General features: G+C 47.1%; 1 protein-coding gene across 2 annotated transcripts in view; it reads right to left on the bottom strand.

Annotated features, from left to right (window-relative positions):
• Positions 1 to 1210: 1210 nt before the first annotated feature.
• LOC135054581 (uncharacterized) overlaps positions 1211 to 21798 on the bottom strand; it is a 55654-nt gene continuing 35066 nt past the window's right edge. The window contains exon 6 of one of the 2 annotated variants that reach the window (XM_063957743.1): positions 1211 to 6076. In XM_063957743.1, coding sequence (XP_063813813.1) covers positions 5872 to 6076 — 205 coding nt within the window. In that variant the 3' untranslated portion in view covers positions 1211 to 5871. Of the gene's footprint in view, positions 6077 to 14343; positions 14446 to 21798 lie in introns of those variants that run through there. The other variant, XM_063957749.1, reaches the window with a different exon arrangement.

Raw genomic sequence — 21798 nt, 5'->3', positions numbered from 1 at the left:
CCTGGCTTGGTCGGACTCTTCTCACCCTCGGGGGCCCATAGCAGCCACACTCTCTGCACCTCCTACAGTTGGGCCCTTGAGGGTTGGGCTCGGTTAACATTTTAGCAAATGTCAGCATCTAAACAATGACAACCACACAGGTCGGAGACGTGAGACTTCTGTGACGCTGCTTCGGGCAATAGCTGTGTTAGATCCTACTGTCGGCCTGTTCAGTGAGAGACCTGTATCTTGGAATGTTTCATTAGAATTCAATGTAGACTCCAAATCTAGGCTGACGATGGGAGTATTTCCGAGAACTCATCAACGCTCAGTGTCATTAATGTATTGCATACCTGCAGTAACCCATTTGCCCATCTACACGTCAGTAAATTTCTGACGGAGAGAAGAAACGCAGTGGTATTTTCTGATTGGGAGCTGCATGCATGACCATGTGACAGATCCTGGGGCTGAGTCAGAATCGTAGGCGGGTCCATTTTATATACGTTAGAACCAAATGTGCACAACTACGGGCAACTCAATAGGCATAAGTGGGGTGAAACTCCCCCCTTACAGACCGGCTTTACCTACTAAGGGTTCTATGTACTAAGCCTTGGATGGAGATAAAGTGGACAGAGATAAAGTACTAGCCAATCAGCTCCTGTCTGTCATTTTTCAAACCCAGCCTGTGATATGGCAGTTAGATGCTGATTGGTTGGTACTTCATCTCCATCCAAGGCTTAGTAAATAGACCCCTAAGTCACAAGTAAAATGTGTTACGTGTACATGTGACTCTGCTAGTTTAGGAGGACATGGCACAGTATAGTGAGCTATGTAGATTTGCACCGGCTCCTAATTACACCTGTTTTCATATGGAACGTATGCACCAGGGGGTATAGCTGGCGCAAGCGCTCATGTTGTTGATGACGGCTATAAACAAGACGTTCCGATAGGGTCTATAAACAAGGTATACCTCTGTACAACATCAGACAAGACATAGGGGTATATTTACTAAGGTGTGAGGTTTTTTAAGAAGTGGTGATGTTGCCATAGCAACCAATCGGATTCCACTTAACATTTATCTAGCTGCTTCTAGAAGATAATAGCTAGAATCTGTTTGGTTGCTATGGGCAACATCTCTACTTCTAAAAACCTCACACCTTAGTAAATATACCCAGTAGACGGAACCTTTAACACAGTGACATTAGTGCATAAAGAGGATACAGTACTGAGGGACATTGTGACGTGTTCCGTTTATTCAGCTTTCCTCTCAGACTACAGTCGGCAGCTGAGGGATTGTCTACTCTATAGTACAGTATGTAGAAAGGAGGGGGCACGGATTAGGGCCAGTGAAATATACGCAACCATATACACAGATGGCACCTACAGTGAATGAATTTCTACAACACAATTGTAGAGTCTGGCTATGGCTGGCTTGTGTTACTTATGAAGATGGCGGCAGCGATGGATATCGGTCACCCTAACTAGAATCCAATGTATCATAGCTTTCATAAGTACTATTAGCCCGATTTATGTTTGTAAGTAAAGCATAAAAGCAAGCAACTGGGCAAAACCATGCTGCATTGCAGGTGGGGCAGATGTAAGGGGGCATACACACGGGGCGACTTGTGCTGTGTGTTGAGCGATCTAGGGTAGCACAGATTGCTCAGCACACACCGCTATACACACAGTGATGTGTGCTGAGCAATCTGTGCTAGACGATCTAACTAGATCATGCATGTGCTAAAGATATGAGCGGGCGATGGCGACGCGCGGGTCCGCACATCGCTATGGGGCGTACGCACGAAGTGGTCCGTGCTTCATTTCTAAGCGATCTAGACAGGTCACTTAGAAAATAGCCAAAAATCGCCCCGTGTGTATGCCCCCTAACATGCAGAGAGCGTTAGATTTGGGTGGGGTGTGTTCAAACTGAAATCTAAATTGCAGTGTAAAAATAAAGCTGTCTAACCTTTCCGGGCTACATGCAAAAGCAGCCGGTATTTACCCTGCACAGAAACATTGTAAATGTATTGTCTCCCCTTGCACTGCAACGGGATCCGGTCTGAAGATTGACAGTGTCTAGGTCGACAATGTTTAGGTTGACCACTATAGGTCGACAGTCACTAGGTGGACAGGGTCAGAAGGTCGACATGTTCTAGGCCGACAGGTCAAAAGGTCGACATGAGGTTTTTTGTTTGTTTTTGTTTTTTTTACTTTTTCATACTTAACGATCCACGTGGACTACGATTGGAACGGTAATCTGCCCGAAGCATGGCGAGCGGACACGGTGCACTAATTGGGGTTCCCGGTCACTCTACGAAGAAAACGACACAAAAAAACATTAAAAACTCATGTCGACCTTTTGACCTGTCGACCTAGAACATGTCGACCTTCTGACCCTGTCGACCTAGTGACTGTCGACCTATAGTGGTCGACCTAGACACTGTCTATCTACTGATCCACACCCCACTGCAACATGGTTCTCTTTAATATCTTTGTTGGTGACATTGCAAATTGTATTGAAGGGAAAGTATGCCTTTTTGCAGATGATACAAAGATATGCAACAGGGTAGACACACCGGGAGGGGTAAAACAAATGATTGATGACCTAGCTAGGCTTGAAAAATGGTCAAGAACATGGCAACTACAGTTTAATGCTAAAAAATGCAAAATCATGCACTTGGGTCTCAAAAACCCAAAGGCTAAATATAGTATCAAGGGTACTATAATGGAAACTACTGAGGAGGAAAGGGATTTAGGAGTCACTATTTCAAGTGACTTAAAGGCAGGAAAGCAATGCAACAAAGCAATGAGGAAGGCAAGTCAGATGCTTGGTTGCATAGGGAGAGGAATCAGTAGCAGGAAAAGAGAAGTAATAATGCCACTGTATAGGTTATTGGTGCGACCTTATCTGGAATACTGTGTCCAGTTCTGGAGGCCATATCTCCAGAAGGATATTAGTACATTAGAGAGTGTACAAAGAAGGGCAACTAAAATGGTGCATGGCCTACATCACAAAACTTACCCGGAAAGGCTAAAAGATCTTGACATGTATAGTATGGAGGAGAGAAGGGAAGGGGGGGACATGATAGAAACTTTCAAATATACCAAAGGTTTTAACAAAGTTCAGGATGGAAACATTTTTCAAAGGAAGAGAAGTAATAGAACTCGAGGACATACACTGAAACTGGAGGGGAAATTTAAGGAAAAATTATTTCACAGAAAGGGTAGTGGATAAGTGGAATAGCCTCCCATCAGAGGTGGTAGAGGCTAAGACTGTGGAGCAGTTTAAACATGCTTGGGATAGGCATGTGAATATCCTTACAACGAATTAAGGTTCAAAGAGGGTTGCGATTACCTAAAGGATAAAAAAAATGGGCAGACTAGATGGGCCAAGTGGTTCTTATCTGCCGTCAAATTCTATGTTTCTATGGTTTGTTCCAGACACAAAGTTATTTGCGTTTTTTGTTTTACTTACAAATATGAATCAGGCCCTACGTGAGCTAGTATCTTCCATACAGGCCGTGCAGAAAAGTACAAATCTACAGGCACCGACATATGGGCCATATACTATGGCTCAGCATCACGTGACCCAATAAGCACCTAGTTTGGCCTCACACAAGACGTCAATTGGTCCTATGACACCTTCTATGTGTTCGGGTGACTGGCTTCAGTGGGACCTGTTAGTGTGATGGGAAGGTGACCGCATACGCCGGCTGATAGTGACCATCTTCAGGTATCTTCCTACTAAATTTACTAATCAGCTGGGATAGAATCATTACCGTTACCAGTACTTGTTTTGTGGCCATACGCCATGCGTTATCTAGCCAAATGCCCAATACAAGAATAAATGTTGCAGCATGTATGGTCACTATAACATAGACTCTATAGGTTGAATGGCTAATGACCTTGGTTGGCCAGAGCAATGATACCTTGTGTCTTGTGTTAATTCTAGAAAAGATTACAATTTTGATTGTCAAGAAATTGATTTGGGAATATGAAAAGAAACCTCTGTGAAGGATCTAGTCCTCTGGAGTGTCCGGAAGGGATGAGGGCTGGTCGTCAGATATCTATCAAAGAGTCTGGAAGTGTCAATGTGCTGGGGATGGCCAACTCTACAATCTGCTGGTCTAACATTTGATGCGGACAGGGATTGCCCAGGCCTAGTCTACTGGAGCATGTGGAAGGGACAGAATGAGTTGGTCATACATCCTCTGACTGTCTAGTGGTAGGGCTTGTTTTTGCCTCACCAACGAGAGTCTGGAGGAGACTTTGTTTGCTGTCATCATATCTATAGGAGTATTTGGAATGGACTGAATATGGTCAGGTGGCCTTTTATCCCAAGGCGTGGGCACAATTTGTAAATTTGATATCTATAAAATCAGGATGGGGAGGGTTTGTCCTTGTCTCATCTATTGCTGCATCTGGAACGGACAGATTGTGGTGATCATACATCCACTAAAAAAGTGTAAGTCACAGGGTTTGCAGATGCCTCATCTATGGAATGCAGTGATTTATACACTCGATGGTATGCACAGCTTATTGTTGTTTAATTTGCTTGCGCATCTGTAGGGTTGTTGTTTTATCTACAAGATCATACGTAATAGATGGAATGTGGTGGTCATGCATCTACTGGAGTATCGGGAAGAAACTGAATGTGGTGGAGGAGGTATCTGCTGTAGGAGACACGGTTTGGTGTCCCGTCTACGAGAGCATCTAGAATAGAATGTAGTGGTCATAGATCTACTGGAGTATCGGGAAGAAACTGAATGTGGTGGAGGAGGCATCTGCTGTTGGAGACACGGTTTGGTGTCCCGTCTACGAGAGCATCTAGAATAGAATGTGGTGGTCATGCATCTGCTGGAGAATCTGGAATGGACAGACTATGGTAGAGGAGTCGTCAGCTCTAGGATTCTTGGTTTGATGTCCCATCTACTAGAGCATCTAGAATAGAATGTGGTGGTCATGCATCTACTGGAGTATCGGGAAGAAACTGAATGTGGGGGAGGAGACATCTGCTCTAGGAGACTTGGATTGATGTCCCATCTACTAGAGCATCTAGAATAGAATGTGGTGGTCATGCATCTGCTGGAGAATCTGGAAGGGACAGAATGTGGGGGAGGAGACATCCACTCTAGGAGACTTGGTTTGATATCCCATCTACTAGAGCATCTAGAATAGAATGTGGTGGTCATGCATCTGCTGGAGAATCTGGAATGGACAGACTATGGTAGAGGAGTCGTCAGCTCTAGGATTCTTGGTTTGATGTCCCATCTACTAGAGCATCTAGAATAGAATGTGGTGGTCATGCATCTACTGGAGTATCGGGAAGAAACTGAATGTGGAGGAGGAGACATCTGCTCTAGGAGACTTGGATTGATGTCCCATCTACTAGAGCATCTAGAATAGAATGTGGTGGTCATGCATCTGCTGGAGAATCTGGAAGGGACAGAATGTGGGGGAGGAGACATCCACTCTAGGAGACTTGGTTTGATATCCCATCTACTTGAGCATCTAGAATAGAATGTGGTGATCATTCATCCATTGGAAGTCATAAGGGGACAGAGACTGTTGCTACACCATCTACTGGAGTATTTGGAAGGGGCACTGTGATGTTCATCCATAATCTGTGGACTCTGGGGAGCAGAGATTGTTAATGCCCCATATACTTGAGCTTCAGGAAAGGACAGAGTTTATTGTTGTCCCATCTGTTGGAGCACCTGGGAGGAACATAGTGTAGTTGGTATACATCCACAGGTCAGTCTGGAAGAGGCAGATTGTAGTTGGCAAACATCCCTGGACAGTGTAGTTTCACGATGGGTAGTTTGGAAAGGGTTTGATCTTGGCACATATACAGGTCTGCATACGGGTTTTCCTATATGTAGCAGCACAGTCCTATTGATGGTCATACAGAGGAGTGATGGTGCCATCCTTCCACTCGATCAGGATCTCTCCATGTCTCAGGGTTGGGGAATTGGGATCCGGTCCTGGGTACTCGTTGGGATCTACTGTGCCTGTGAGAGGTGATTGCTCATATGAAGAACCAAACGTACGGTGGGATTTCGCCCCACTTGGCAGCGCAGATAAAAGCTTCCGTTTTCTGCAAGGTTAAATAATATTTACAATACATTAACATATTTCTATATTTGCAAAATGTTATATGCAGACATTAGCACTTGCGTGCGAATACGTGCAACCAGTGGTCGAAGTGGAAATTTTGAAGTGGGGGTATGAAAAAGTGAAGGCTGTAATTTGGCGCACGCACTCCGGAAAAGGGGATGTGGCCACTCAAAAGGGGGCGTGTCCCTAAGTGTAGTGTACCACACAATATACCCCTTAGACACATTATGCACCACAATATTAGGACCCCTTATAATGACAGACAGAATCTAATTGGTTGCTACTGGCAACACCACTTTTCCATTTTTCATTTTTAAAAGCTTTAGAAAATCTACCCCCCTAGAAGCCAGGGAGTGACAGGTGGCTGAGCCCCCCATGCATGTTGTAGGGTAGTGTTTTATTTGCTGTCTGCTGGATCCAGAGCCGGCCCTAACCAATATGATGCCCTAGGCAAGATTTTGGCTGGTGTCCCCTAGCACCGCCGCTAGTTCCGCCTCTGACCCTGCACCATCACCCCTCACCCATAGCAGTCCTCATTTTGGCGTTCCTACCCCCTATACTTTAAATAGGAGCATTGCGCACATTTGGCACACAGCTGAAAAAGGGGTGTGTTCTTGCTGGGAAGGGGCATGGCCCCACAATAGTACCCCTAATTCAAATTACGCCACACAGTTCTGCAACTTTATTCACATTTTATCATGCGATAGTGTCCCTTCTTACACATATACCGCACATTATTAATGCCCTTATACACATAATGCCCCTTACACATATACTGCACATTATTAATGCCCTTATACACATAATGACACACATAATGCCCCTTACACATATGCCGCACATTATTAATGCATTTATACACATAATGACACACACAGTGCCCCTTACACATATGCTGCACATTATTAATGCATATATACACAAGACACACATAATGCCCCTTACACATATGCCGAACACTACTGCACAACCAAACCACCCGCATACAGCACTCACATGGCCACTAACACTGTGACCTCTGCCTCTGCTTGGATACAGATGTGTCCTTATACATCTTGCCTCAATACGCCATGTAGCAGGAGATGCCTTTTTTGCTGAAAAGTTGGGTGCCTATTTTGCTGAAAACGCATTTTATTTGCATTACTATGTGGCTAGAATGCACAAGCATCTTCTGCTGATTAATATGATATGTGGCATGTCTATATTCTGTGTGTGACTGTGGCTGTATATGCATACAGAATGCTACATTACAGTCATTTCCAGGAATACACTGTAACGTAGCATTTCATATGCACATTCAGCCGCAGTCACACACAGAGTATAGGCATGCCGCATATCATTTTAATCAGCAGAAGCTGCTTGTGCCCCTAGGCATTCCAAATGCACTAGGCATTTGCCTAGTTTGCCTATGCCTAGGTCTCTGGCTGGATCAGGCCTGGAAATGGCATTTTTGCTGAGCACAACGCTAAAAAGTGAAAAAAGGTCCATGCTGATTCACATGCAAGATTCCTGACTAATTCTGCACTGTCAGCGAGGGCAGGATTACGTATCACTGATGTACAGTATGTACTAAGCTGTACAGAATGTATACATTCCTTGTGTATTCCATCTAAGAGGCTTCTGTGTGTAATTCCTGCATCTCGTCTCTGTAGTATCTGTTCTAGGAGGGACTGCTCACCCCCGATAGCAGACAGACTACCTCGGTCACCTGGCCAGAAGGGTGGCAGTAAAGAAAGCCCAGGCCATAATTGACCCTTGGATAGTGACTTGCTTGTTGAGTATTGCCCTAACATTGGTGGGAAGGAAAAGTTTCATCCGAAATGCTGGAGCTGTAACTTCATGGTACAAATTTTATTCATCAGTATTTCAAAACTGCTTTGCCCCCGGATGGCACGATGATTGAGGGGGATGGTTGGGAAAAGGGGCCGTAATCTTTAAGGGAGGGCTTGAACTTCTGCAGTTTTTGTGTGTTTTTGAACTTTATATGAGAGCTTAGGAGAGCACCATTATAGGCGTTTAGTGTTTGTCATCACTATCAGTGAGTGAGGCATAATAGATATTGTTGGAGCTAGCATTGAGAAATAAACATTACTGTTCTTAAGGTGGGTACAGACTAATAGATATATCTATGGACGGATCGGGCAGTGTGTTGAGCATACACACTGCCCGATCCGTCGGGGACTGACGTCATGAACCAGGCGGGCGTGTATGCACGCCCGCCCAGTTCATCTGTCAATCACCGCCGGCCGCCGCAGCATGTGTACGGGCGGTCGGCCGACCGCCCCGTACACACACAGCGACGCGCCAATATAACGGTAGATATATTGGCCGTCGGCTGTGCTGCGGGGCCGACGTGATACGTCTGTGAAAGACGGAGTTCACAGACGTATCGGCCGTACACACTGGCCGACGGACCCGCGATATATCAGCCGTTCAGGAGAATGGACGATATATCGACCAGTGTGTACGGGCCTTTAGGCATCCTGCTGCATATATGCAAAGTGTCTATTCTGCTGTAGTTTTATGACCTACAGATAAGATCCAAGACTGTAACCTGATCCTGGCGCTTAGGCCGCCTAGGGGACAGGAGTCTGTGCAGTATAGGGAGGGGGGGGGGGCACTACATGGGCAGCCATAGTGGCAAATTGGTCAGATCTGGGTTCAGGTGGGTGTACTCCACTGACTCAATGGGACTGCCTGCTGTCAAAAGGAGCTAGCCGTAGACACCAGAAAAGAGGTGCTGTAGCAGCTACAAATACCCAGAAGTTCTGTAAGTCAGTGATGTCACAACAGGGGTGCGGGTCGCACCTGGGTGTCACCGGCTGAAGGGTGACACCAAAGTGCCGACTCCTCTTCAGCGACAGAAGCGGAGTGCTGCACTGTGACTTTAGGTGCAGAATCTGGCTCCTGTCACTGTGTATAGGCCCTGGCTCTGCACTGACACTGGTCCCCAGGAGCAGGCTGCATCTCCGGGACCCGCGGAGTGTCGGAACATGGGTTATAGGCAGCGAGGCCATGACCTTTGTCCTCTAGGCCACGCCCCTTTTCCAGGCCTGCGGCTTCGCCATGCTCACTGTAGGGATGGCCACCAGTGTGGTCACCATCAATGGAAAAATGGTAAGTGACCATTGCTGCCAACTATGTAATGGATGACCATCGATGGTTTTCACAACTGATGGTCATCCCATTTCTTTCACTGACAGGCCCAAGGGCCAATCAGAACATGGGGTGGGTCTTTGAAGGTGTCAGGGGGTGGAACTATGCTCCGTGTTCCGGCACCTTTAAAAAAAAAAAAACATTTGGTTATGCCATGCCATCGATGGAGGAAAACCATCTGGTTCTCCCCCATCGATATCAAAAGTATACATCGGCCATAAACCATAGATGATCATGAATCGTCGATGGCCATTCCCCGCACCGGGTGTCACCCCTATTAGTGACGCCTCTGCTGTAAGTGGCTCTAGGTGCCTTTAAGGAGCCAGAGTGTCAGTGTTTACTCTATGGTGCACAGTTGGCACTTATACTCAGTGAGTATCTGGTGACTCAGTAACACCAGTAATTGCAAAGAACATGGGTCTTGATGTAACATGTGCAGAGAGCGTTAGATGTGCGTGGGGTTTGTTCACACTGAAATTTAAATTACAGTGTAAAAATAAAGCTGTCTGTGGGTTACATGCAAAAGCAGCCAGTATTTACCCTGCACAGAAACATATTTGCTTCCCTTGCATGGCAACATGGGGGGTAATTCTGAGTTGATCGCAGCAGGATTTTTGTTAGCAGTTGGGCAGAACCATGTGCACTGCAGGGGAGGCAGATATAACATGTGCAGAGAGAGTTAGATTTGGGTGTGGTGTGTTCAATCTGCAATCTAAATTGCAGTGTAAAAATAAAGCAGCCAGTATTTACCCTGCACAGAAACACTATAACCCACCCAAATCTAACTCTCTCTGCACGTTATATCTGCATCACCTGCAGTGTACATGGTTTTGCCCAACTGCTAACAAAAATCCTGCTGCGATCAACTCAGAATTACCCCCATGGTTTGTTCCAGACGCAGTTACTTGCTTTTTTTTGCTCTACTTACAAAGATGACTCAGGCCCATATTTGTAGTTACCAATGTCACAAACTATCTTTATTCTAAATATATGTCCAGGAAATGTCTTTTTATTCCATATTGACCAACCGCTCCAGCAAGTTCCATCTCTTTTCCTCTAATTAATACAGTTTTTCCCATTTACAGTGAGTGTTCTATGGGTAGTTATTTGAGTAGCAGGCAGTGTCCGTAAGTACAGTGGGGATACGTCAGGATCCTGGCTGTCGGGTTTCCTGCAGTCAGAATACGGACCCCGGAATCCCTACACTATTCGGAATGCCGACATCGGGGAGGGGAGGTTAGGTTTAAGCTGCACGGGGAGGGTTAGGCAGCGCCCCGGGGAGGTTAGGGTTAGGCTTTGGTGGGGGAGGGTTAGGTTTAGCCTGCAAGGATAGGAGGTTAGGTTTAGGCACCACCAGGGAGGGTTAGGGTTAGGTTGCGGTGGGGGACAGTTAGGTTTAGCCTGCGGGGAGGAGAGGTTAGGTTTAGGCAACACCAGGGAGGGTTAGGGTTAGGCTGTGGTGGGGGAAGGTTAGGTTTAGCCTGCGGGGAGGGGAGGTTAGGTTTAGGCACCACTGGGGAGGTTAGGCTGCAGTTGGGGAAGGTTAGGTTTAGCCTGCGGGGAGGTTAGGTTTAGGCTGCAGGGGGAGGGTTAGGCAGCGCCCCGGGGAGGTTAGGCTTCGGTGGGGGAAGGTTAGGTTTAGCCTGCGGGGAGGGGAGGTTAGGTTTAGGCACCACCGGGGAGGGTTAGGCTGTGGGTAGGGGTTAGGGGGCCAGGGGATTACGAACAGCGGGATGCCGCGGTCGGTATTCTGACCGCCGGCATCCTGAACGCCAGCAAATGGAACCCAACCCGTACAGAGGGGGTCATTCCGAGTTGTTCGCTCGTAACTTTTTTCGCAACGGAGCGATTAGTCGCAAACTGCGTATGCGCAACGTTCGCAGTGCGCCTGCGCCAAGTAAATTAGCACAAAAGTTTGGTATTTTACTCACGGCCTAATGAAGATTTTTCATCTTTCTGGTGATCGGAGTGTGATTGACAGGAAGTGGGTGTTTCTGGGCGGAAACTGACCGTTTTATGGGTGTGTGCGAAAAAACGCAGGCGTTTCTGTGAAAAAACGCGGGAGTGTCTGAAGAAACGGGGGAGTGTCTGGGCGAACGCTGGGTGTGTTTGTGACGTCAAACCAGGAACGAGACTGACTGAACTAATCGCAGTGTAGGAGTAAGTCTCGAGCTACTCGGAAACTGTAAAGAAATTTCTATTGCAATTCTGCTAATCTTTCGTTCGCAATTCTGCTAAGCTAAGATACACTCCCAGAGGGCGGCGGCTTAGCGTGTGCAATGCTGCTAAAAGCAGCTAGCGAGCGAACAACTCGGAATGAGGGCCAGAGATATGCTCCTGCAGACAGCCAGACATCCCATTTAGGGACCGATAACAGAACGCAGCTTCATACATCTCCATACACAGACATGTCAGTGATCTCCTGTGCTGACAACGTATGGGGAACACCAACATACATACAGTATATATGTACATGTTCTGCAGTATATTTGTGAATTGCTAATATTTCTCATACGTCCTAGAGGATGCTGGGGATACTTCAAGAACCATGGGGTATAGACGGGATCCGCAGGAGACCTAGGCACACTTTAAGACTTTGATTGGGTGTGAACTGGCTCCTCCCTCTATGCCCCTCCTCCAGACTCCAGTTTAGATTCTGTGCCCAGAGAGACTGGACACACACTAGGGGAGCTCGCCTGAGTTTCTGTAAAAAGACTTTTGTTAGGTTTATTATTTTCAGGGAGACTGCTGGCAACAGGCTCCCTGCATCGTGGGACTGAGGGGAGAGAAGCAGACCTACTTCTGTGAGTTTCAAGGCTCTGCTTCTTTGGCTACTGGACACCATTAGCTCCAGAGGGTCTGAACGTTAGGTACGCCTAGCTGCTTGTTCCCGGAGCCACGCCGTCACCCCCCTCACAGAGCCAGAAGACAGAAGCCGGGTGAGTATGAGAAGATCAGAAGACTTCAGTGTTGAGGTACCGCAGCAGTTGCGCTGCTTGCCATGCTTCCACACAGACAGCGGCACTGACGGTGCAGGGCGCAGGGGGAGCGCCCTGGGCAGCATGAACACTGAAGTTGTAAACTGGCAAAAATGTGTATTAAAAGTGCCTAGGCACTAAATATAGGACCCCCGCCAGTATAATGTATAGATTTGAGCGGGACTGAAGCGCGCTGGTGAGGGGGCGTGGCTTAGCCCTCACAGCTCTTTCCACCGCCATTTTCACCTCAGAGACGCTGTTCCTTCTTAAACACTGTGAGTGGAAAACGAGGTGGGGGCACAGTGGTTTGGTGTAATATAAAGTGAAATAAAAACACTATATCATGGGCGCTGGGGAAAATGAGCTGGTAAAACTCCTTCTGTGTTTCCATGACAGACTGTACTGGGGTCTATCCCTTATAGCCAGTGTAATGTCGGTGGGTGTTGGTATACGGGTGTCGGCATATTTGAGGCTGAGGGCTCTGCCACAAAGGGAATGACTGTCGGTGCTGTCGACTCCTAATGGTACTGTGTACATGTAAATATGTCAACATGTCAGTAGAGGTATATTTTTCCCAAGAGAAAACTATATGGGAGACACAGACGTGGGGGGGGGTGTCCCTGTCGGCACCAACAATATCTGACTGGGTGGATATGGACATGATATGATGCATATCAGATAGATCTATACCTATATGTTATATGCAGGGTTGCTTACCCTCCCGCATTCTCCGGGAGGCTCCCGCTTTTTCATTGAGCCTCCCGCTGCCCCGCTTAACCTCCGGGTCCTCCCGGTTTTTCTGCGCTGTCTGCTAAAATGCAGACTGCGCATGCGCGATCCGGAATGACAAGAGGCGGGGCCTTCACCGCGACATCATGAAGAGGATGTCACCTTTATATAAATGCCAGCCTCTGTTCCCCACATTCCCGCCCACTGTCGCTCATTTAAATAACATACCGCCCATATAATGACTTCGTCCGTGCAGGCCACGCCCCCAACATTCAGGACTCGCACATGCGCAGATTGCATTTTTGGCGAGTCCTGAATGCTGGGGGTGTGGCTTGCACGGAAGATGTCATGATATGGGCAGCATATTATTTAAATGAGCCACAGCGGCCGGGAATGTGGGGGAACAGAGACCGGCATTTAAATAAAAGGGACATCCACTTCATGACGTCGCGGTGAAGGCCCCGCCCCCGTCATTCCGGACTCGCGCATGCGCAGGTTGCATTTTCGGCGAGTCCTGAATGCTGGGGGTGGGGCCTGCCTGAGTCACTTCATGACGTAGACGTCATGTTATTAAAATACCGGCCACCGCGGGGTTCTCTGGGGTGGGTAGCAGCGAGGGAAAAATGACATCTCGTGTCACTAGCAGGCTGCAGCAGGTAGCAGCACAGGCAGGAGCAGTGGTGATCTCTTCCTCACCCCCAAGGTAGCATATTACAATTAAAATGTCATTAATTAATTTTAAACAGCATCATGGAGCTGCGTGATGGCTGTGAAGGAAAGAGTGATCATTGAACTGTGGCAATGAGTCCTTTTTTTCTTTCAACTCTCTCTTATACAGAAGTCTGATTTCACTTTTACTTACTACTTGTGTTATGCCAGGGTTGCCTATCCTACCGCATTGAGCGGGAGGCTCCCGTTTTTCGAGTGACCCTCCCGCTGCCCCGTAAAAACCACTGGGTCCTCCCGGTTTTTAGGTACAGCTCAGCGACAATATGCACTGCGCATGCGCGAGTACGCCGGAATGCTGGTGGGCGGGCCTGCCCACATCATGACGTCGCTCGTGCAGTCCCCACCCCCGGCATTCTGTACTCACGTATGCGCAGTTCGCATTTTCCGCAAGCTCGGAATGCCGGGTACGAGGCTTCCCGGGTGATGTCATGAAGTGGATGTTATTTTATGTAAATGTTGGCCACCGCGAGGTTCTGTGCGCGGGGCAGCAGTGGCTGCTTGGAAGAGGGTTTTTTATATATTTATATATAAGTTCCATAGGCGGCACTCCGATCATATAAAGAACAACACGAACACTGCTTCTTTGGCAACATTTATTTTCTGTGCCTCATAGCACTTTTATCAAGCCTCACAAAATATTTAGCGACACACTTACCAATTTTATAGATCCCCGCCAACGCTGCCAGCGGTACTCGCCCTGCTTCCGCGTCGGTCACTGCTCTGACCAACCCGGTACAGACGGCAGTGCCCATGGCAACTGTATAAACAATAACACCAACGTGACACATACAATAATACAACAATACAAACACACAAATAACAGCATGAGATATGCACAATAAAGTTTACAATCCATATTATCATAGTTAAACATTATAAACATACAGATCATCCATAATAAAAAAAAACCATAACTTATGTGCAAAGCATAGACCGAATCTGGGACAAAACACCATATATCGCCTTATTTGACCAAACATACATCCTACCTATTTATCACTAACGTACTAGATCAGCCGTGGCCAACCCATGGCTCTCGTTCGCCTCCCGAGTCCCGCCCACCGCTCCCTCCCTCTCTCTGCTGCTCACCGCGCTGCTGCTGTGAGGGAAGGAGAGCGCAGCGTGCGCCTCTCCTGCCCCTCAGTGTCTACCTTCAATTCAGCGCCAGCCCGTGAGCCAATCAGAGCTTGCGGACCAGCAGCCAAGGCTCCCAATTGGCTGCCAGACTGTGAGCTTTGATTGGCTCACAGATCGGCGCCTAATTGAAGATAGGCACCCGCACCATTGCCGGAGACTGAGGGGCAGGAGAGGCGCACGCTGCACTCTCCTCCCCTCACACACAGGACAGCAGCAGCACGGTAACCAGCAGGGAAAGGGGGGGCACGGTGAGGACATGTGTTTCTGGCACTGGGGGCATATCTGACACTGTGGAGACATGTGCATCTGGCACTGGGAGCATATCTGGCACTGTGGGGGCATGTGTATCTGGCACTGTGGGGGCATGTGTATCTGGCACTGGGGGCATATCTGACACTGTGGAGACATGTGTTTCTGGCACTGGGGGCATTTCTGTATCTGGCATTGGAGGCATATATGTATCTGGCACTGGGGGCATATCTGGCACTGTGGGGGCATGTGTATCTGGCACTGGGGGCATATCTGGCACTGTGGGGGCATATCTGGCACTGTGGGGGCATGTGTATCTGGCACTGTGGGGACATGTGTATCTTGCACTGTGGGGACATGTGTATCTGGCACTGTGGGGACATGTGTATCTGGCACTGTGGGTACATGTGTATCTGGCACTGTGGGGACATGTGTATCTGGCACTGCGAGGACATGTCTATATGGCACTGTGAGGACATGTGTATCTGGCACTGTGAGGACATGTGTATCTGGCACTGTGGGGGCATGTGTATATGGCACTGCGAGGACATGTGTATATGGCACTGTGGGGGCATGTGCATCTGGCACTGGGGGCATATATGTTTCTGGCACTGTGGGGACATGTGTATCTGGCACTGTGTGGATATGTGTATCTGGCACTGTGAGGACATGTCTACATGGCACTGTGAGGACATGTCTATATGGCACTGTGAGGACGTGTATCTGGCACTGTGAGGACATGTGTATCTGGCACTGTGTATCTGGCACTGTGGGGACATGTGTATCTGGCACTGTGGGGACATGTGTATCTGGCACTGTGAGGACATGTGTATCTGGCACTGTGGGGATATGTGTATCTGGCACTGTGGGGACATGTGTATATGGCACTGTGAGGACATGTGTATCTAGCACTGGGGACATGTGTATCTGGCACTGTGAGGACATGTGTATCTGGCACTGTGAGGACATGTGTATCTGGCACTGTGAGGACATGTGTATCTGGCACTGTGAGGACATGTGTATCTGGCACTGTGAGGACATGTGTATCTGGCACTGTGGGGATATGTGTATCTGGCACTGTGGGGACATGTGTATCTGGCACTGTGGGGACATGTGTATCTGGCACTGTGGGGACATGTGTATATGGCACTGTGAGGACATGTGTATATGGCACTGCGAGGACATGTGTATCTGGCACTGTGGGGACATGTGTATCTGGACATGTGAGGACATGTGAGGACGTGTATCTGGACATGTGAGGACATGTGTATCTGGCACTGTGAGGACATGTGTATCTGGCACTGTGAGGACGTGTATCTGGCACTGTGAGGACGTGTATCTGGACATGTGAGGACATGTGTATCTGGCACTGTGAGGACATATATGTTTCTGGCAGTGTGGGGGCACCCATATATTGGCATTTTTATATGTATGTGGCACTGTACAACATGACTAAAAACGGGGTTATGACACAAGGTCATACTTCTACAAACGTCATACCGAAAGGTGCACGCACAAAAATTGGGTGTGGCTTTGTGACAACTAGGCCACGCCCCCAATTTTTTTCCACGCGTGCATGACAGTGGCGCGCGCATGACAGTGGTTCTTACCCTTAACTACAGATCTTTTCTGGCTCTGTGACTGGTTGGCAACCCCTGGACTAGATCATAACACACCAATCAATTGGACTCCAAGCCAGTGGCTCTTCAAATTAATGCTTGCATACCCAATGTTGAAATAGATACGCCCATAGGTGGAGCTAGACACGCCCCTTGGGTGGAACATGACACGCCCACTCAATGGCGTGCCACACATTCTGCTAACATCTACAATCTCCCTGAAACTACTTTTCAAAAGTAGGCAAGTATGGTTATATGTATGTATAGTATGATTATACAGGTTGAGTCTCCCTTATCCAAAATGCTTGGGACCAGAGGTATTTTGGATATCGGATTTTTCCGTATTTTGGAATAATTGCATACCATAATGAGATATCATGGCGATGGGACCTAAATCTAAGCACAGAATGCATTTATGTTTCATATACACCTTATACACACCGCCTGAAGGTCATTTTAGCCAATATTTTTTATAACTTTGTACATTAAACAAAGTGTGTGTACATTCACACAATTCATTTATGTTTCATATACACCTTATAAACACAGCCTGAAGGTCATTTAATACAATATTTTTAATAACTTTGTGTATTAAACAAAGTTTGTGTACATTGAGTCATCAAAAAACAAAGGTTTCACTATCTTACTCTCACTCAAAAAAGTCCGTATTTCGGAATATTTGGATATGGGATACTCAACCTGTATAGGTCTGTGGCTCGATCACAGATGTGATACTATTATGGAGACCCCTCAGGGGCGCAAAAATGTTAGTTTGCACAGTACTACTCCCTAAGATCGACTTGAAAATCTTTCTTAGGTCGACCATAATGTTTCCTGTCCACAGTGGCGTAAGTTTGTCCCAGTTGCCGGAGGCAAGGAAAACATTGGTGCCCCCCATATATATATATATATATATATATATATATATATATATATATATATATATATATATATATATATATATATATATATATGTATATATATATATATATATATACAAACACACACACACACACACATTTGTTCCTCCATAGCAAGCTTGCAGATTCTAACTATATGAAGCTACTACAAAACCATGGTAACTAGGCAGATCTACGTAGGGGTCCAGCCACACACTAGATAGATCTGCTCAGTCACTCACAATGCTGATTATTTCTCTGACAATTAATTTGCAAGTGTCATATCCAGGATTAGAACCCACAACCTATTACACTGGAAGCATGTACCTTACTGATGGAGATATCTGCTCTTGCATAGGAAGTATGAGAATTCTAACTATATGAAGTTACCTGTAATTGTCAGAGAAATAACTTCACATAGTTAGAATTCTCATGTTTCCTTTATAGGAGCAAATAACTTCATCAGTAAGGTGTCTGCTTCCAGTGTATCTATAATAAAGAGGGTGTGATTTGTAAGGTGTAGTGACTAGTGGGGAAGTCGGCTACGGAAGAGATACCTGCTGCTGTCAATTAACTCAATTGATTAATGTCGCTGAACACACGGAACAGGAGGAGAGGTGCCCCCCTTCAAAGTAGGAGCCCGGCGGCAGCTGACTCCGTCGTCTCCCAGAGTTCTGCCTCTGTTTCCTGATCAGATCCTCAAAAATTGGCATTCAGTACCTGTTCATACACACTAAAACGTATTAACGTCACTAGGGACCTTGCTGTTCCTGACAGGAAAGATAGATATATATATATATATATATATATATATATATATATATCTATGTGTATGTATATATATATTTATATTAGTGATGTGCGCCGTACATTTTTCGGGTTTTGTGTTTTGGTTTTGGATTCGGTTCCGCGGCCGTGTTTTGGATTCGGACGCGTTTTGGCAAAACCTCCCTGAAAATTTTTTGTCGGATTCGGGTGTGTTTTGGATTCGGGTGTTTTTTTACAAAAAACCCTCAAAAACAGCTTAAAGCATAGAATTTGGGGGTCATTTTGATCCCATAGTATTATTAACTTCAATAACCATAATTTCCACTCATTTCCAGTCTATTCTGAACACCTCACAATATTATTTTTAGTCCTAAAATTTGCACCGAGGTCGCTGAATGACTAAGCTAAGCGACCCAAGTGGCCGACACAAACACCTGGCCCATCTAGGAGTGGCACTGCAGTGTCAGACAGGATGGCACTTCAAAAAAAATAGTCCCCAAACAGCACATGATGCAAAGAAAAAAAGAGGTGCAATGAGGTAGCTGTGTGACTAAGCTAAGCGACCCAAGTGGCCGACACAAACACCTGGCCCATCTAGGAGTGGCACTGCAGTGTCAGACAGGATGGCAGATTTAAAAAATAGTCCCCAAACAGCAGAGCCGGCCTTAGGCATAGGCAAACTAGGCAAATGCCTAGGGCATTTGGTATGCTTAGGGGCACCAGCAGCTTCTACTGATTAAAATTATATGCGGCATGCCTATATTCTGTGTGTGACTGCGGCTGTATCTGCATACGAAATGCTACGTTGCAGTGTATTCCTGGAAATCACTCTAATGTAGCATTTCATATGCAGATACAGCCGCAGTCACACACAGAATATAGGCATGCCACATATCATTTTAATCAGCAGAAGCTGCTTGTGCATCCTAGCCACATAGTAATGCAAATAATATGATGCATTTTCATAAACAAAAGGCGCCCAACGTTAGCAGAGCTGCCAGCTGACTCATGCCAGGCATCTCCGTCAGAACTAGCGGCTGTGCTAGGAGGCACCAGCCAAAATCTTGCCTAGGGCATCATATTGGTTAGGGCCGGCTCTGCCAAACAGCACATGATGCAAAGAAAAATGAAAGAAAAAAGAGGTGCAAGATGGAATTGTCCTTGGGCCCTCCCACCCACCCTTATGTTGTATAAACAGGACATGCACACTTTAACAAACCCATCATTTCAGCGGCAGGGTCTGCCACACGACTGTGACTGAAATGACTGGTTGGTTTGGGCCCCCACCAAAAAAGAAGCAATCAATCTCTCCTTGCACAAACTGGCTCTACAGAGGCAAGATGTCCACCTCCTCCTCTTCCTCTGATTCCTCACCCCTTTCACTGTGTACATCCCCCTCCTCACAGATTATAAATTCGTCCCCACTGGAATCCACCATCTCAGGTCCCTGTGTACTTTCTGGAGGCAATTGCTGGTGAATGTCTCCACGGAGGAATTGATTATAATTCATTTTGATGAACATCATCTTCTCCACATTTTCTGGTAGTAACCTCTTACGCCGATTGCTGACAAAGTGAGCGGCTGCACTAAACACTCTTTCGGAGTACACACTGGAGGGGGGGCACCTTAGGTAAAATAAAGCCAGTTTCTGCAAGGGCCTCCAAATTGCCTCTTTTTCCTGCCAGTATAGGTAACTGACTGTCTTACGTGCCTACTTGGATGCGGTCACTCATATAATCCTCCACCATTCTTTCAATGGTGACAGAATCATATGCAGTGACAGTAGACGACATGTCAGTAATCGTTGGCAGGTCCTTCAGTCCACACCAGATGTCAGCACTCGCTCCAGACTGCCCTGCATCACCGCCAGCGGGTGGGCTCAGAATTCTTAGCCCTTTCCTCGCAGCCCCAGTTGCGGGAGAATGTGAAGGAGGAGCTGTTGACGGGTCACGTTCCGCTTGACTTGACTATTTTCTCACCAGCAGGTCTTTGAACCTCTGCAGACTTGTGTCTGCCGGAAAGAGAGATACAATGTAGGTTTTAAATCTAGGATCGAGCACGGTGGCCAAAATGTAGTGCTCTGATTTCAACAGATTGACCACCCGTGAATCCTGGTTAAGCGAATTAAGGGCTCCATCCACAAGTCCCACATGCCTAGCGGAATCGCTCTGTTTAAGCTCCTCCTTCAATGTCTCCAGCTTCTTCTGCAAAAGCCTGATGAGGGGAATGACCTGACTCAGGCTGGCAGTGTCTGAACTGACTTCACGTGTGGCAAGTTCAAAGGGTTGCAGAACCTTGCACAACGTTGAAATCATTCTCCACTGCGCTTGAGTCAGGTGCATTCCCCCTCCTTTGCCTATATCGTAGGTAGCTGTATAGGCTTGAATGGCCTTTTGCTGCTCCTCCATCCTCTGAAGCATATAGAGGGTTGAATTCCACCTCGTTACCACCTCTTGCTTCAGATGATTTCAGGGCAGGTTCAGGAGTGTTTGCTGGTGCTCCAGTCTTCGGCACGCGGTGGCTGAATGCCGAAAGTGGCCCGCAATTCTTCGGGCCACCGACAGCATCTCTTGCATGCCCCTGTCGTTTTTTAAATAATTCTGCACCACCAAATTCAATGTATGTGCAAAACATGGGACGTGCTGGAATTTGCCCACATGTAATGCACGCACAATATTTGTGGTGTTGTCCGATGTCACAAATCCCCAGGAGAGTCCAATTGGGGTAAGCCATTCTACGATGATGTTCCTCAGTTTCCGTAAGAGGTTGTCAGCTGTGTGCCTCTTATGGAAAGCGGTGATACAAAGCGTAGCCTGCCTAGGAACGAGTTGGCGTTTGCGAGATGCTGCTGCTGGTGCCGCCGCTGCTGTTCTTGCTGCGGGAGGCAATACATCTACCCAGTGGGCTGTCACAGTCATATAGTCCTGAGTCTGCCCTGCTCCACTTGTCCACATGTCCGTGGTTAAATGGACATTGGGTACAACTGCATTTTTTTAGGACACTGGTGACTCTTTTTCTGACGTCTGTGTACATTTTCGGTATCGCCTGCCTAGAGAAATGGAACCTAGATGGTATTTGGTACCGGGGACACAGTACCTCAAGCAATTCTCTAGTTCCCTGTGAATTAACGGTGGATACCGGAAACACGTTTTTCACCACCCAGGCTGCCAAGGCCTGAGTTATCCGCTTTGCAGCAGGATGACTGCTGTGATATTTCATCTTCTTCGCAAAGGACTGTTGGACAGTCAATTGCTTACTGGAAGTAGTACAAGTGGTCTTCCGACTTCCCCTCTGGGATGACGATCGACTCTCAGCAGCAACAACAGCAGCGCCAGCAGCAGTAGGCGTTACACTCAAGGATGCATCGGAGAAATCCCAGGCAGGAGAGAACTCGTCAGACTTGACAGTGACATGGCCTGCAGGACTATTGGCTTTCCA

This window comes from Pseudophryne corroboree, chromosome 1 (assembly GCF_028390025.1).
Source record: "Pseudophryne corroboree isolate aPseCor3 chromosome 1, aPseCor3.hap2, whole genome shotgun sequence".
Lineage (NCBI taxonomy): Eukaryota > Metazoa > Chordata > Amphibia > Anura > Myobatrachidae > Pseudophryne > Pseudophryne corroboree.
This window is presented reverse-complemented; position numbering and strand designations above follow the sequence as displayed.